Source organism: Eulemur rufifrons, chromosome 5 (genome assembly GCF_041146395.1).
Source record: "Eulemur rufifrons isolate Redbay chromosome 5, OSU_ERuf_1, whole genome shotgun sequence".
Classification (NCBI taxonomy): domain Eukaryota; kingdom Metazoa; phylum Chordata; class Mammalia; order Primates; family Lemuridae; genus Eulemur; species Eulemur rufifrons.
The window spans coordinates 38,954,640-38,972,798 of record NC_090987.1 but is presented as its reverse complement, the minus strand read 5'-3'; the positions used below and the strand labels follow the sequence as shown (position 1 = coordinate 38,972,798).

Genomic DNA, 18,159 nt, shown 5'->3' with positions numbered 1-18,159 from the left:
TAAAAATTAAACACTTGAAAAGCACAGAAAAGTTATGAGAAGAAGATGGGGATGGAGGCAAAATGGCTTTGAAGGCACTTCCTTTAGATGTGCTGTGAGTAGCAATACACATCCTTTCCATGCCTCCTGTTGGCAAAAGGAGATTTCAGCCTCACTTGGAGGAAAACATGAAAACAAAATAAACTAAAACCTTTCTCTGAACTACAGCCAGATCCCACCTTGTCTTTTATGGAGGGGCAAAGTAAAACTTTTTGTCTTTGCTACACCTCTTTAACTGGGTGGAGGCTGGTGGGGGAAAGTTGGGTGGTTTTCAAATACATTGCTAAAAGCAAATGTAAATGTTCAGTTTGACAGTCAGATGCTAAGTAACAAAAACAGAACCAAGACTGTAAATCACTTGAAAAAGAGGAATGTTTAAAAATAAGAATCTTTACCTGGAAACTAATGAATATGAAACTATGTCACGGGATGATTAATTGGAAAGTTATTTTAGCGAATGAGAACAGAGAACTAAGGAAAGTTCTGATATGTCTGGGATAGAAATTTCATTTCCAAATAATGATGAATCTTGATTTTGTTTAGTTAGGTCAGCACTAAGGGAGCAAAAAGTCCCGGGAGCCAGCGTTCCGCGAGTGCTGTCTGTGTTCTTCTCATTGCCCGTCTGTCCTTCCAGACCAGCTGAGGTGCCCCTCACTCGACTCTCCCAGCTGGAGAAGAAACGCCTTCCCTTGGAAGACTGAAAACAATTTATTACATATACCTCATACAGTGGCTATTTATATGCCCGTCTTATCGTTTCTAGTGGACTTTAAATATATTTCTAATCATTTTTGGTATGTCATGAGTGCTGGCACCATGGTGAATTTAAAAAGCTGGAATTATATTTTTATAAGTATTTTTAATAAATATATTTTCTTACCTAATAATATTCATAGCACTGGGACTATAGCAGTATACAGCATAGCATTTGTGATTTGGACTATTAACAAGGACTCCTAAGTGCCTCATCATGTATAATTTGATAATTTGAGACATAAATTTGTAATACATTTACTGAAAGGCTAGTTTGGGGACAGCAGCTAAGTCAGCGAGTGACCCAGCAAGCCCCTCAGTAGCCACGTTTCGATGTTGTACTGTTGTCTTCTCCGTCCCATCCCATGTGCAGTCATTCCTTTTTCTGTCAGCAATGTGACCATAAAAAACCAAGCACCAGTTAAACTGTGGTGTGAAAAATATGCATCGAAATTGGGTGACTTGATGGAAAAGTGATTTGAGAAGAAAATCAAACAGCTCTAGGGATAATTACATATTTAAACCTTAGTGACTTCTGAAAGTCTGGTTTATCCCTCGGAATGTCAAATGACTGCTGTATTTTGAATGTGGGAAACACTGTATTCATGACTTAATAAAAGGGAGGGCTAGGTATCAAAACAATCTTTGATTCAAAAGGGATTCAAATATCAGAATCTCAGAGCCTGAAGTTCATCTCCCTCTATCCCCACTGCAGAAATTCTCTCAATCTCCATTAAATTTAAAACATGATACAAGACGGAACTTTCCACGTGGACACACTGGGAAGAGGATGATTTGAACATTGTCATCCAATGGCAGCTTTTCTGGAAGCACCAATTAAACAGCAATTAGCGTCCTGAAAGAACGTGGCCTATTCCACAGCACTTCTACAAACACACCACTTGCTCACACCTGCATAAACCACTCTGGATACAAATATGCATTGTGGGATGTTATTCTTGGACCACAACCATCCTCTCTCAAAGCAGCTTCCTTAAGTTCTGCTGAAAAATTTTGAGGTCTATTAATAAAAACATGTGAAACATTGAACATATTCATTCACTTTTAAAATAATATGATGATGTTCATTTAGTTCAAATAATGGACTCTTATTCCAAAGCACATCTCCCCTCCTACCAGCAAGCTAGGTGGCCTTTGAAGTATATTAGAATTTCGTGTGAAAATGGGAGAAAACTCTACCAAAAGGAAAAGATTATATCTTGCTAAGAATTTTAGAGATATATATATATACACACACACACATACTGGAATCTAGAACTTCTGGTCAGCAGGGTTTAGGAGTTGTGGGAAGAACACAGTTTCTACACTGGCAAAAGGTGTATCCATAAAAAGAGGCTTCATCTCGCCTAAATCTAAAAGGAGCTATGGTCTGTAATATTCAAAGAATGGTGCCTGAGTCTTTAATCTCCTAAAGATGAACAGTGTATGATGAAGAATTATCTGAACTCTGACTGGCTTCATAGGCAGTGTAAATGAAAGTAACACACCACCATATATATGTGTATATACATACATGTATACATATATACCCCCCCCACACATGGTGGGATGTAAACATTATCTTCCCTCTTTCTCTAAAAACATATATTTATATAAATAAATAAATAAGATATGTGTGTGTGTGTGTGTGTGTGTATATATAAAGCACTTATATCCACAAAAAATGCTTCATGTTTTTAACTGGGTATAAACAGTGAAAGAAATATAACTTACTTATTACAGTCATGAAATCGTTTATGTACCTTTAAAAGATATCCATAGTGATGTTGCTGGGCAATTCTGGATGCTTATCCTAAATTTACCTTATTATTCTCACCCTGATATGAGAGCCAAATAAATTGTATGCTTTAAAATTTCAGATAAAATTTCAGTTTTTCAGTTCTTGGACATTTAGTTTTATAGCCTCTTGTGACAAGTCCGTTTTCTTTCTGAACTTTAGTGGCATAAAAAAGTAGATGCGTTCAAGTGGTTTAAAATTTACATTTATTTTGCATCCTAAGGCATGAACTACCATGCTATAAAATGGCTTCATTTTTCTACTCTGTCATTATTTTGGTTACAGATCTTATTTTCTATTGTCACCTTAATTTTAGTTGATTTAACAAAACTGTATCCTGGTTTCTGTATACTTACCATTCCCATTTTTCTATACAGAAAATAAAAGAAATCAATATTTAAAAGTTACATTAATTCCATCTTCCAAGCACTGGTGTAAAAGCAATTTGAGTAATGAAAGCAAATGCACAAGACCATGAACCCCTAAGGTTAAAACATAAAAATAAAAACATTTTCAAAATGGGAAGAAGTAAGCTCAACTCTGATTCATTTTTCTTAATGTGTTGAAACTAAAGAGCCACTGTTATTACTGGGGATTTTAGAAAATAGACCTACATAGATATTCCAATGACTGTGGGTTATGGCTTTGTGAAATATTGACTTTGTAGTCAGTGTTTCATCTCAGAGCCATAATAATTACTACATACTAACCATAAATACTGCTCTTATCTAAAGAATGATACACATCTTAAGCCTGAATATTCACACCAAGATTAAATATATATTATTTAGGGTTGTAGGATTGGAAAAATAAGGCTCACAGTTTTGGATTACAGAATAAGTCTTGTTTGGGCCTACATCACAAGTTGAATGAACAAGTTAGAAATGTTTCGAGTGATGTTTGACTTCTTAAGGTCACAAAGACTCAAAAAGAGTTGTGTGTTCTGTACTGAAACTTCTATACTAGCAGTTCTCAAAGTGTGGCGCAGGGATCTCTGTGGTCTCCTAGATACTTTCAGGAGGTCGGTAAAGTCACAACTATTTTCATAATAATATTAGACATTATTTGCCCTTTTTACTCTTAGTATCTCAAGAGGGTACAGTAGAGTTTTCCAGAAGCCACCTGATCTGTGATGACATCATCTCTAATAGCATGTGTGCTTATATTCTTGTGTTTAATAGATTTCTCAGTTTTGACTTCTAATATGGAAAATATTGATAGATAGCAACTCACATAAACCAAAGCCCTTTGTGGTCCTCAATAATTTCTAAGAATGTACAGGCATCCTGAGATCAAAGAATTCGAGAATCATTGGTCTATACTAATTGTAGAAAAGAGTGAATACTGTCGGTTCCATGAAAACCCTAAAATACATCATAAAAGAAACTGGAATCGTGAAGGATATATTTAATTACTTAATTTTGTCTGCTCTACAATGTGCCAGAGGCCACCAATGCCAATGTTGGGTTCGTTTAATGAAGGACATTGAAGGTACTACTAGGTTAGAATCTACTAATACAGTATAAAAGTGCAAGCTTGTTGCAAACATTTCTTTTTTCCAAAAACATTAGCTAGGCATCAGTCTTTACAGAATCTCTACAACTTTGATTTTAAACTATTACTTAATTCTGCTTCACAATTTACATACTAATTAACAACATTACTCGGTATACTGACCACATCCTTTGTAGATTCATAAAACCAAAATGACTTAATCTTTGATATCCATTGCAATAAGAATATATTATTTTTCAAACAGAAATTTAGATTATTAACAAGATGTACTTTTAAACAATGGTCTAACTTGGCCTATTTTCTATATTCAATTCACAAACAGATGTGATGGAAAAAGACTTTTTAGAAGTGATAAAAGGTAAAATAGCAACTTTAATTTTGGTCCACTGACACATTATGACAATTAACTGGGCTTACTCATTCTTTCATATATTTTTCATTTTATCTCCTTAATTTGCTATTTGTTCACTTACAGAATAAGTGAGGTGATGAACTATAAATTCCTTATTTTGACACACAATTTGTATAAATCTGGTTTCACCAGAGCCCAAGGAGGCACAAAGCTGCCCCGGGGCCCAGCGTGGGATGGGAGACTGAGGAGGAGGAGGGCTCTGAGTCTCTTGGTCTTGCCTCTGTCAGATCACCAGGTCAACTCTTCTTTTAGATATTTCAGGGGCTCCATGCAAAAATTATTTGCACCCCCATTTTAGGCTAGATAACTTTATTGTTAATAATAATGCTCATAATGACAAAATAATTTTGGGTTCAACTCTATTCTCCTCTATGGGAACCAATAAGAGCTAACCAAGAGCATGTTATTCTTACATCATTTCATCAGAAACATAAGGATCAAACATTATATCCATTTTCCAGGTGAATTAATAAAAAAAAAAAAAGAGTTGTTTTCCTTTTATAAGAAGTGATATTTCTGGAATAGAATACGGTCTCTTGACTTTATTTTTAACTACCAGTCTATGGCTAAGAATAATCAAAATAGCCAAACATTTATGTTTTAGAGTTTATACCTTAAATCCATACCCTTATTTCATTTTCACCTTATAACAGCCCTGTAAATGTGAAGTTTGTTTATTATTTCTTCATATCTGAGGTTCAGAAAGGTTATGGACCAAGGCCTGTCACACACTGAGCAAGTGGAACACTCAAGGTTAAAGCCAACATCTTTGTTTGCCAACATTTTCAACTATAAGGCTGTTGTTAAGTAAAAATTATTCTATTCCATTAAATGCAAGAAATACATACTGGACAAGAGTATAGCTTCTTTCTTCTCTTCCCTTCTCCTTTCCAATTTTAAGCCCCTCAGGACAACAATAACCTGGACATCCATCCAGCTTGGAGCCCAGTGGGAGCAGAACATGAATAAAACAGGATTTGGGAGAATGAGTCATGACAAGTGAGGTGAATGATCCCACAGTCCAATAAACCTGACCCCTAAGTCTATCACACTGGGTCAGAAGGTCCAATTATAGGTCTGTTCTAGTTCTTTTTATGATTGACAGCAGCCAGAGGCAAAATTACTTTGGTGTCTATTAATCCAGTCTCTAATTTTCCCTTTGCCCCAGTACACACAAAGCATCATGGTGGCCCAGGGTGAGTGATACTGTGAATCCAGATTTAAAATGCCCTTGTTTCCTATAAGAATAGCAACTGAGTTCAATCCCAGTCCTCATGAGAACATTACCTGCAGCTCTGTTTGGAAGAAAAACTTCTGTGGACATTGCGTACAGTCATAGATCTTGTCTTCTTGTCCATGGGCAGAGAAAATATGCTGCTGCAACTTGTTTGCTTGAACAAATACTGAAATGATAAAAGAATGGTGTTCTGGGGTTATTTTGTTTCTGCAATGCCCCGAGTAGATGACTCCCCAAGAATAGACAGAGCATCCTCCCGGGTGTGACTGACTGCCTGAGACCTGGGGAGAGCTGAGTCACATTTGCTCATGGTTGGGTCTCTCACTTTTGTTAAGATGCACTCTACCAAGCACCTAATTCAACCCAAACAGCTCCAAAGTAAAGGTTTATGGAGGCCCTGCTCCCTATAAATCTTTTAAAAATAAAGCCGAAAATTGTCAAAGGCACAGCTCTGTCTCAACAGAAATGACTCCTATTTCTCAGCAACCCACAGGTTAAGAAATCATAGATGCCAAAACCCTGTTTATTGTGTTTGCCTAAAGTTATAGCTAGCAAACAGTTCTCTATTTAAATGTGTTAATGCTAAAAATCATATCCCACAGCTACTCTGGGGCACTGTCTATAAATGTGAAACAGAACGGCAGGAAAATTCTCTTTGGATACTTTAAGATCAACTCAGCCTACACACTGAATGCAAGGGTTTCAATAATATAAACATGTTCAATTTTAATGACTACAAAACAAGGCCCTAAGACTGTGTAACAGTTTACCTAGGAGACATACTATTAATAATTAAATTGTATATGCCAGAGGCAGTGTTTGGGTTGGCAGAACTGACTTCTGATGGATGCCTGGTGCACTGTGACCTAAAAAAGTTTGCATCTACAATATTAATCTGTATAGGCAGGGAAAGGATTTATTAAAGATGTTGGCATTTGACTTTGACTCCACTCTAATCATTAAAATTATTCTAATTGCCAGCCAACCTAAAATATTAGAATATTGTTCTTATGAGTCATACATTTTAATCACATTTCTCATTACCTTAAAAAACTGCTCAGATTTCCTTTCCCACCTAACATGCTTTATATTGGACGGTTTTTTTTTTTAATTGTTATTTTTAAATTACTTCAAGATACACTAAAACAATTCAGGTCTGTCTGCACACAACATGCAGACTGTGCATGATTAATGCCTTTTTGTCTCTTTACCCACATCAACAAGAAGAAATGAGGTTTTTATACAGATTTGCAACTAATCTCCATAGAACTTAATATATTTTATGAGGCTTCTGGCCACAACATGAAAGAACTATTTTATTAGGGGTCTTAACCATGAGGGGACCTATGACCTAGTCCTCCTTTATGAAGACTTATAAAGAACCCAGACTCTTGGCATCTTAAGATATATACTCCCGATGGCAAAAACATAACAATGTATTTTTAAAAATATAAATTTGGAAGAACAAAAAGAGTTCTAAAAGAAGAATGGAGAGTGGGTGGTGGAATTACTGAATGAACAATTCCAAACAGGCAGGCGTGCAAGGCAAAGCCATCGGCATACTCAGGCACTGTCTGTGCTAGCTGCGCAACGAACACAGCCCTCTCCTTTTATTTTATTACAGAATAGAAATCTATAGGCTGAAAGCAGTGAAGGTAAATAATCAATGCTCGAAATTTTGCTCTGCAAACAAAGAAGTCAATTTTGAGAGAAGGATGGATATAAGCCTTCATAAATAAAGGGTGGGACTATATATATATATGTATATATATATATATGTGTGTATGTCCCCCTGCTCCCCACCAACAAATGAAAGGAAACACAGCCTTGAGAGGCTTGGGGACTGAGTCCAAGACCCATGTAAAATAATCACAAAGGATTTTCCAGGACTCTAATGCTGTAACACCTAATAAAAGTTTCTTCTAAAAAGCGTAAATTTATATCAACTTCTACTTTAAAAATCCAATTTCACAGGAAATAAATGCCTCATCTAATCTGTTTCCTAGTTCCAAAGAATTTGGGGAGAGCTTTCATAGTATCTTTTTATTTCTTGCGGAGAATGTTACGAAATTCTCCACGTTTAAGTAGCAGACACGTGCTGACAACCCAGCTGCACTTTTAGTTGAATGTCTTGTGATTAAAAAGCAGCTTTGTGCAGGCAGCCTTAGCCTGGGTAACCTTTTAACACCGCGCGGAAAAAAGTGAACACAACATGGATGTCGTTCTCCAAATGGAAAAGTGCAAACTTCTGAGAGAACTTGAAATGCCATTTGTTCATCCTGACGGTTAACCTTCATGCCCATTTGAGCCTTGAAAGTAGGCTGCAATCAATAATGCTAATAAGCAGAAATCAAACATCTCCCCCCCCAAATTGAACCGAAGTCGTATCTGTAAAAGGCCCTAGCAGTGGGAAGTGTGCTTTGGTAGGAAAGACATGATGTGGCCAGGAAACTCTCCAGAGTTTTCCAGAAACGATCTTCCTACCTGTAAAGCAGACCGGACACTTGAAAGTGCCTCCCATCCCTTCGAAGCTGTGCTCTATCAGGTGGCACTGGAGTTTGGCAGGGGAGTCGAAGGTCTGGCTGCAGAGTTTGCATTCATGGTTCAGTCCTTCATCTGTCAGGGAAAATGCATTAATAGAAATGGTGAAACCCGTCGTATCTTTACTAGACTAGTGAGTTAACCGTAATCGCATACATTAAACTATTTCCATCACCTAATATAAATATGTGGTTATATGATTTCTGGTTATTTCACATTATTTATGAGTTTATATTAATTTAAAACATTTCTGGAACTTAAAATCCAAAGATAATCAGAAGTCAGATTTTTATCTCAGGGCGAATGCATCTTATCAAGCTTTTAAAGTATAATTGGTACATCAATAATGAAGCAGCTCCTTCTGTCTAATTATCATGATTTTGTAGTCTCTCTATTTCCAAAGTTCTAAAATAAAGGACCCATAGAAGTGGATAGCCTCAGGGCCTCTCCTCTGGCTTATCTAGAAGGTTCTAGAAGTTTCTATGTTGAACTATAAGGTTTTCAGTGGTATTCCAATTGATACAAACTTTCTTTTTATTTCCAAGAATTTCTGCCAATTGCAAAATATTAATACTTATCGTACCTAATAAGTGCTCTTTGCTCTACTTTGCACTCCCTGTCCCCCATATTTTCCCAGTTCCCAGTTTGTTGCTCCCTTAACTTTGTAAGACAGTTTCAATTTTACCCCCAGATCCAGGCTCTGCCTGTGTTTCTCCAAAGCACTTTTATGAGCTCCAGGCTCACTTTTGATTAGTCTTGAATTTTTCTTAGATATCCTAGGAACAAAATGGTAGAAAACTATTTTGACGTGATAACGTTGCTATATAAAGTGAAGTCTGCTATAGATAAAAAATGTTATTTTGATGTTGCTTTTTTTCCTCATAAAATGTTTATGGAATTTAAGATTTAAGGCTTATCCTAACTCATTTCAATGTGCAATTGTAAGAAATGAAATACAAGAACAGTAACACTTGCAACCTAGCTGTTTACTATGTTTCGGACACTGTTGTTCCAACTGCTTATAGATATGAACTCATTTAAGCTCACTAAAACCCTAGGAGGAAAACTACTATTAGTCCCATTTTACAGACCACAAAAATGAGGCCCAGAGAATTTAAGTAACTTTTCTCAGAGTCACAAGGGCTCATAATTGGAGAAGCCAGAACTTGCACCCAGGCAGTCTGGATTCAGGGCCTATGATCTTAACAGACACACTGAGGCCTATGGTCTACACCTGCTAGTCTCCCAAGATTATTTATTAAGAGGTGGAGACTGCACTCTACCCTGGCTTGTCATCAAGTTATACTTTTATATTCTCTGATTTGCAGTTATTAAAAATGCTACTAAGGAACACTATCAGACATCCTACGTCTGCAGAATGAAAGACATAGTCACACTATGGGGTTAACAAGTCTATACTCCAAAGCTATATTCTTTCATTCAAAGACAACATGCATGTGTAAGTCCTTCACCAGTTGATAGTGCTTGCAATTCAAAGGCCCAATTACAAAGTGAGTTATTATTAGCAACTAAGAGTAAAATCACTCTATTTGTATTCCTAATCTTTCTTCTTACATGAGTATGAGCCTTTAGAAGCAGAGGATTGGAATTTGTAAGAAGAGAAGCAAAGCACTAATTAAGCCACCCAGTACTGTCTACATTTCACAAGAGATAAAAACCTACTCTGTATTTGGGTGGCACAGTAAATTCCTTGATTTATAATTATGTAAGAGGGAGTTTAATTGTGCATACTGACATGACAAGGGGTTATACAAAAAGCTTTAGGGATTATATAAGATCAAGGGTTTTTCATCTGTTTCTTTTTTTTTTTTTTCAAATTCTAAAGCCACCAAAATATTTCCAAATTTTAGACATTAAGAAATATAAGAAACGCTATGTACTACAGGGAATTGGATCAGCAAGTTAATCATCAGAAATACTTGCCAAATTTAAGAGTCTTCTATTTCCTCAATGCCACGTACCTTTATTTTGAATAGTAAGAAGGTAACTAAGGGTTTCCAACTCCTTTTAAAATGATACCTGTTTTGCACAAGAACCAAGATACAGGCTATGGGTGTAAGCTGGTATACATCTGTTACAGAATTTTTAAACTTGCGATAGTCGTAAAGTAACATGTATAGACCTGGTGAGCTTTCTTGGGGATAACAATTGACTGTCACATGAACATAAAGTGACTTATGCAAGTTAAGATGTTCTTTAGTGTGATGTTATCTTTCTTGACTATGAGTACTTTGTTTGGAAAAATAAGAGAAGGAAAAATAAATAAGATATATGAGTATGAATGCAAGGAAAATATACTTATCCATTTTTATTTATTTCCTACCCAAAGAAGAGAGACGTTGCATCCTCTACATGTTAAATAATCCAAATTTGGTCAAGTACAAAGCAGTGACACACAATCATGAAGATATTTACGTATCATTAGTGCAGACTTATTTTTTACATATTCTACCCTTTATTTGTGAAGGCTTAAGTGACAGCAATGATAGCAAGAGCATCCAGCATCTTCAGAACTCTTTTTACAGTTTAAAAGCACATTGTAATGTTGAAAAACTGTTGGAAGTTCTACCTGCCTTTTGCTTGTAACTGACACAGTGAGGTCTTTTCCAATAAACTTATCTTCTAGTTATTTTGATAGGAGAGAAAATATATCTGAATCGTTATACAGCAAATAATAAGATAAGCAAAAGTCGATATGTTCTAAGGGAGACGGTGAACACACCCACCCCTTTCTCTCGCCTTTGTTCACTTCCCTGTTCCCTTTCCCCATCCTCACACTTGCTTATTACCTCAAGGTCAAATGGATAATGAGAAAGAGAGAAAGAAGGACCCAAAACATTTTTACAACTGGGCAATATAATTTGGTTTCTATTTTTTTAAAATTGAAGGGAGGGCATAGATTGTAATAGAAAACTAATAAAACTGATTTATAATAAGAATTTCAAAAGTTTATGCTCATTGAGAGTCTTTGTTTAACTCCATTCTCTTACATTCTAGATTGACCTTTATGTGGCTAAGAGTAGTATCTTAATTTTCAAAGAATTTCTGAAAACCTTTAGTGCTGGGAGGCATCTGGCTGAGTTAAGCACCATTTCTTTTCAAAACTGAGCTTCTCTCCTTTCTTCTCCCTATCTGGTGTAAGCTAGAACACTCAAGGGTAACTGTTGTTTTAATTTAAAGCCGGTGTTCTTGGTGTGACACTCTCAACACCTCGTTTCAGGTGAACCTAAGGCTTAGGTTCAGGGTTTTACCCCTGAAGCCACAACCTGCACCTTGCTTTTCTCCCCCTCTTCTTCTTAAAGGTGCCAAAAAGCTTAAAAAATTCAATCAAAATAACCATTTCTGCTCTCTGGAAAGGTAGCAGCTGACAGTAATTGGATAATACAGCCTGACTCATTTATTAAAAAGAGATTCCGAGTCAATTGATTTAATAACCATTACAATATTCCATTAAGGATATAATAGGCTAGTACAGCCCTATTTTTTAATTAAGAATTATAGATGGGATCTTCGGATGAAACTTCTAGATTTTTCTTCTTCTTTTTTGCTTATCTATATTCTCCAGATTTTCTACAATGAGTGCAATTTGTCTTTGTAGGTTACTTTGAAATTAAAAGAGTGAGAGAGAAAAAACCCTATTAATAAAGATTGATTACAACACTGAAATTGTGATAGCCAAAAAGTTAGATAGGAAATGCACAATATTACAGAGTATAGGAAAACTCCAGTTTTGCACATTGGACTTAAAAGTGTTCTAGCCAAGTAAGTGTGAGAAAAGAAATTGGCACAAGGAAAGGGAGAAAGAAACAGAGTGCAAATTAGTTGAATGAGAATATGGAGCTTTCAGTATAAGCCTGCACCTTTCTGGAACACACAGAATACCCCACTCTGTTGGATACCCAGGGTGTGTGCGTATGTCCAGCAATGTGGGTCCAATGTCAGAGTGGGACCCTCCCCACCAAAGACATGCTGGAGGCCAGCAACTTCCTGCTCTGGTCACCCACTCCAAAGCATGACCAAAGGTGGTTTGAGCATAATTGAGAAATAATTTCACATGTATAGAAATTTCAGCTAAAATAATTATTTCCATTTGTTAATCTTCATTTAAGTGCGAAATGTAAATGTAAACAGGAATCAAGTCTACATAAAAGAGACTGATGCTAATGTAAATATTTACTCCAATATTAAATGTTTCAAAGGAGAGAGTCTGCATACATAATTGGAGTACAACCTCACTGACTTAGCGGGAAACGTGATAATCATTTACAAAATTCTGTGCTCTAAGAAAACAACCTGCTTGTCCAAAACCACTTCCAAGGCAAATGATAACTTCTATCCCTCCAATCTGTAAAAGCTAGACTTAATGTAAGTATTCATGAGTCAGTCTTATAACAGAAGAAATATTAGCTACCTTTCAGATACTCAAGAACAATTTTGAGTTATGAGCTCCGATGTGGCAATTGTTCGTTTAACACAAGACACTGACATTTCAATATAAACTTTAAACAAGAGAAACCCTTTAAGCAGCCTCCAGACTGTGTGTCCCATGTTTATACTTCTTTTCCTTCAATAAAAACAAAAATCTAGAGCAGCTACAAGCAAATGTTCAGTGGTTGACTTACATGCAGCTGTTATCCTGGGAATCACCGGGGGCCCCCTTACCTCGTCTGATCAACACTACAGCCATTACTGAGGACCAATTTGTAACGGTTTATAAGTAGAGCTCCTTCTCCCATTTACCCCGGAGACTGGCCAGAAGGGTCCTCCAGCCTCTTCCACTGCATAAATCTATAGGCTAAAGTCCATGGCTACAAACCCCTCCCGGTACATCATCATGTGGCAGGGGCCATACTTAAAAGCTCTGATCTGAGTGGGAGTAAACTCTGCCCTCACAATCCAGACAGAGGAATCAAATGCCCTGCAGTTGTAATTTTTCCACTTCGAATGTGTGTACCGCTATATCCTTATATATATATTTTTTAAATCCAAGAAAATGATGCCCTAAACCAATTCCCAACCCCCACTCCCCCTTTACTTTGCTTCTCCTCTTCCCTGGCTTAATTTCCAAGCACACATTTATAAGCCACGGGTCTGAGGAATAACAAAGAAAAGCCGTACGTGACAAAACTCACCCCTCGGCTACATTGGCTCACCCTAGAAACCTGGAGTAGAAAAATAGGCAGACTGTACAGTAATTTGCCATGCACACAGACATCGCATTCTTTCTAGGTCCGCAGCGCTCGGCCACAATAATTTGTTGTGTTATATACTGCACATATTTCACAACTGTAACATAAACACGCTGAGCTGCTAATTTGGCAATGGAGAATATTACTTAGGCTTCAAAGTCTGCCAGCAGATTAGTCATTAAGCCCCCAAAGTAAGGCAGAACTTCAGAGTACTGACTATTGTGTGAACCTTTTTTTTTTTTAATACCAGTTTTAAAAGTTCTGCCCTTATTTTCTTGAACAATCTAACATGAAAATGAATGTCGCCTGAAGACTGACACTCGCACCTTCTCAGAGTTTTCTCATTGGCGACATGGGAACGTCTGCCACTGTCAGGAATTCTATGTCACAGGAGACAGTGACATGAGATACGAGCATAAGACTGACAATAAGAGGGAAAGGGCGCTGGGAACATGGGGAATGGGCACAGGTGCCTAGTCTTTGCTTCTTCAGGCACAAAATGCCTAATCTCAAGAAAAGCCACATGATACACATCCTGGGTGCATCGGCTAGACTTACTACAAAGTTGCATGCCTACGTTTAACTCAGTTACTGCCTGGTTTTGGCCAACAGTCTAAAGGCTACAACGCTTTCAGACTTTAGAAGCAAAGCCACTGATATTGACACTGTTATTTCCTGTCTTGAACTTCTCACTATCAGCAGGGCTGGAGCAGGAAATGATTCAACTGGGGGAGGCTGCATGGTACCCAGCAGATTTTAAAGAGCCCAGGGGCTGCCTAGAGCCCCATAAACATCAGCAGCTTGGAAACTAGCAGGAGGTCCAGGTGGGTAGGGATAGGAGAGGCAGGCAGTGGGATTTTAGATGCTCTGAGATGCAATATCGTCCAATTCCTTGGCTGTTATCATAGGTTGTGTGAAGTACTTATTAGAATATTCTCATGTAGGAGAAAATATGAGACTGTTGTTCAAACAATAAACAATAAAACAAACAACCCACCAAAAAGGTGGCTTCCCTCCAGCTGTGGGGACTCAGCAGTGACATTTTGGTACAAAGGGGGGGGGGACAGGGATAAGCACATAGATAGACAAAGATACCTTTCAAAGCTGATCAGCATATTGGTACCTCTAGTTCTTTCTTTTCTTTCCCATTTTCCAAATCTAAACATGGACCCCATAGCTGAAGTCTCAGAGAAAACATAGTGCCAGCAAATAGCTTTAAAGGTAAAAATTTTGCCCTCAAATGTTTTCATTAAAAACAAACAAACAAACATCAGTGTTTGGAAGGGCACTGATACAATCACTTTGAGTCCTCCCCTCCCCATCCCAAGAAAAAACATTTGTAACCAAGAAAAGAAGAAGGTAGTACATGTTTGTTAGTAAATGTACCATTAGCCCTGGAAAAGGCAAGAGTGGGGCAAAGGGTGGAGTGAGGATTGAGACCAACTAAGTCTGAAATACATCTTCCAGGTCTAGAAACTAGAGCTGTCTTAAAAAAAGATTAGCTTCTCGTAATAAGGCTTTGACTTCAGTATATGCCACTGTGTCCCACTGAAAAGCATCCAGTTTACCTAAATAGGCGATTTTCCCCCTTGTTTATTATGCTCACTTGAATAGAAAAAAGTAAAGGTTTTTCTTTCAAAAATTTTAACACCTCATCTTTGGTGCTGTTCTATTCTCTGTCTTAATAGAAAGTTTGTGAGCACGCAAAGACAAGTATAAAACATTAACTTCCATTTCACATAACTGATTAGATGAACGCCAAGATTAGAAATAGCATGTTTTCAATTCAGCAATGCATTTCAGCTTTTTCCTTGCCTATAATGAGACGTGGGTGACAGCCCAGGAAAACATCTTAATATCAAGAGAGTGTCGAGATCTAAGTTTGGGGTTATTCACCAATTCTTGCTACAGTGCAAATTTCAGGAGGGCAAAGGTATTTATTTGTCTGTTATGTTCACTGATAAAATCCAAGAACCTAGAATAGGGTATGGCTCATAGCTGGGACTCAGTAAATATCTACTGAATTTATGGGAAATACATACTTAGCTAATCCTACATCTAATTTCATCAGAACAAAATGCCAAGACTAACAATAAAACAATATTTATTGTTTGTCAGTTGAGTTTCAAAAATTTGCTCCATCCTCTTGTGTATTAAACCCTGTGCATGTAACATAGTGTGCGAACTAAATATACTGTATAGTGCTTGGCTTCATTCTTCCCTGAAGTTAGATTAAAATGCTCCGACAAATAAAGCATTAACATACTTTGTCTAATTTGCTACTTTATCTCTGGCAAGAAACTGATGAGTCAAAACTCATCCCTTATTGCAAGAATAAAAATATTATTATGTATTTTATGTCTGAAATACAAAAAAAAGCACCATAGGAAAGAAGGAGTAATTGCCTTTTAGTTGTCCCAAGTCATATAGAAGTCTCTACATCATATATCCATGACCTATAAACAATTTTTCTTAATACTTTCTATTCTTACATTACAAAGCTCCATCATTTTAAGTAGTTGGCTAAATCAGATATATGCATTTGTTACACTCTTTGCTTAAAATGTCTCTTGTTTGATATCAAATACCTATTACGAATGCCCTCACATCTGGGACTTCTGGCACTGGTGGAAGTACAGATATATTTACCTTTGAGCACTGCACGCACAAAAAGCCCCCACAAATTAGTACAATTGAAAGAGGATAGTTCATGTAGCATAAACTAAATGTAACCTGCTTTAAAGTTAAATCTATTGGGAAAACATCTTTGAGAAGTGAGCCAGTGCAATAGTCGATATTAATTCCGCACAGCAGTGGGCCAGCACCACCAGCATGCAGTGGACATAGCGCTCATCGGGCATGTTTTCCTGTTGCTGTGCTGAGTTTAAGGCAAGGGTCAGGGCCTTTGCTTTTCTTTTCTTTTTTTAATCTTCTTCTTGGCATAAAGCCATTAGTTATCTGAAGGAGAAAGTCTCCAAACACTGCAAAGCTGTTTATCCTTGCTAGGAAGCATGGCTTGCTACTGCTGATGATTTAAAAGAAAGAAAAAAAATACAAATCAAACAAACAAAAGAAATGGAATGAGGTTCAACAGCTTCTGTAAATGTTATGGATCTCAAGGACCAGGGGGTTCTGAGTGCCCACAGGTTTAAGACAAGCAGCTAGTTGGGCATTTTCAAAGCTAATTATCTTTCTAAGAAACTATATTATTGATTACTTATTGCAAAGATGACAACTTCTCTCCTAAATGGTGGTGTTTAGAATCAGAGTTCACCACAAAAGCACAAGTCATATCTGCAATGGCACATGAGGATATTAAGGGAGCCCAGAATCACTCCAATTTCCAAGGGACTTTATCTTTCTCCTTTTCACTTTCTGGCAATACTAGGAAAGCCATTAAGCAGCAATGTGAAAAGCACAATACTGCACGTTATTTGCAAATGAGTCACATTTTTATTGTTCTATTGGTGTGACCTTAGAAACTTGGCCTTGAAGATTAGGGGAAAAAAAAAAAAGGTAATGGCACAATAAATGCAATAAGATTTCTAAAAACAGTTTATTGGAAATGTGCTGTGAAACTTGAATTCTTCTAATCAAACGATGCCACCCCTTAGAGAAATTTTCCTGTGCATTATTAAAGTGATATACTGCAGTACTAGTTAGAGCTCCATAACCTTTAAATTGCCCGATTGTAATTAAGGCCACTAGTTTTATTTAGGAAGGTTCAAGGAGGCTCAATTTAAGTTGGCTTAACTAGTGTGAATTTAATGTCATGCTGCCAGAAGGCAGAGGAGCACCCTGGCCTGGCTGTTCTGTGGCACAGGCGGCTGTGGGGTCATGGATTCTAAATTAAGCCCAGATTTAAAGAAACTACAGATATCAGTAAATAGCTGGATGTGTGTAAACACACATTCCCATGTTTGCATATGTAACATCATTCATTCGTTCGTTCAGTCATTCAACATACGGGCAATTTTCCAATTTGGGCATATAATACGTATATCTGATTATTTATAGAGTGGATGGAAGGGGTTTATAGTTGTTCTTAAGGGCATGATGATCACTTGCACAGAAAGGCAGGGCTTAAGGCAATGTCCAATCAGCATTAACGATTTCAAACGAAATGTGCACGTAACCAAGTTGTGAAGGCCCGACTCTTATTGTAAATAAATTCTAAGAAGGAAAATTTATAGTTAGGAATATGAGGAAGAAAGAAAGGCTGTTCTTTGGACAGGTCACCAAAGGGAATGCTGAGAACAACATAGAAACTTCACTGAAAGGGCAGCAAATCAAGGGGTGGAACAAAAGATGAGAGAAAATGAAGGGACTCAAAGCACAGACTCAAAGCAGCAAAGGGTAGCAGCAGAGAGAAAGCACTTAAAGACTTGACCCATGTTCAAAATTTGACTGGATGGGAGCTCAAAAACATTCATCTCTGGATAGAACGCTGGCAATTTTCTGTAGCTCCAACAGCAATAATGATAAATGAATTTCTTTACAGCCAAGTGGCTCAAGCAGCCAACTACGTTACCACTATATAATTAATAACAATAAGCAATTAAAGAGAACAGCAGGTTACAACTATAAGGTGTCAAAATATATTAGCAATGGAAAATACTGCAACAATACACTTAAAAGAAAAAGAAACATACAG

The 18,159-nt window shown here is 37.1% G+C and overlaps 1 protein-coding gene across 2 annotated transcripts in view; it reads right to left on the bottom strand.

Moving 5' to 3' along the window:
• Positions 1–18,159, bottom strand: part of ZNF521 (zinc finger protein 521) — a 270,405-nt gene that overhangs the window by 20,969 nt on the left and 231,277 nt on the right. For both annotated transcript variants that reach the window (XM_069468172.1, XM_069468173.1), the window contains 2 exons: positions 8,239–8,370; positions 5,805–5,920 (listed from right to left, as the gene is read on the bottom strand). In XM_069468172.1, the coding sequence (XP_069324273.1) occupies positions 5,805–5,920; positions 8,239–8,370 (248 nt within the window). The remainder of the gene's footprint in view (positions 1–5,804; positions 5,921–8,238; positions 8,371–18,159) is intronic.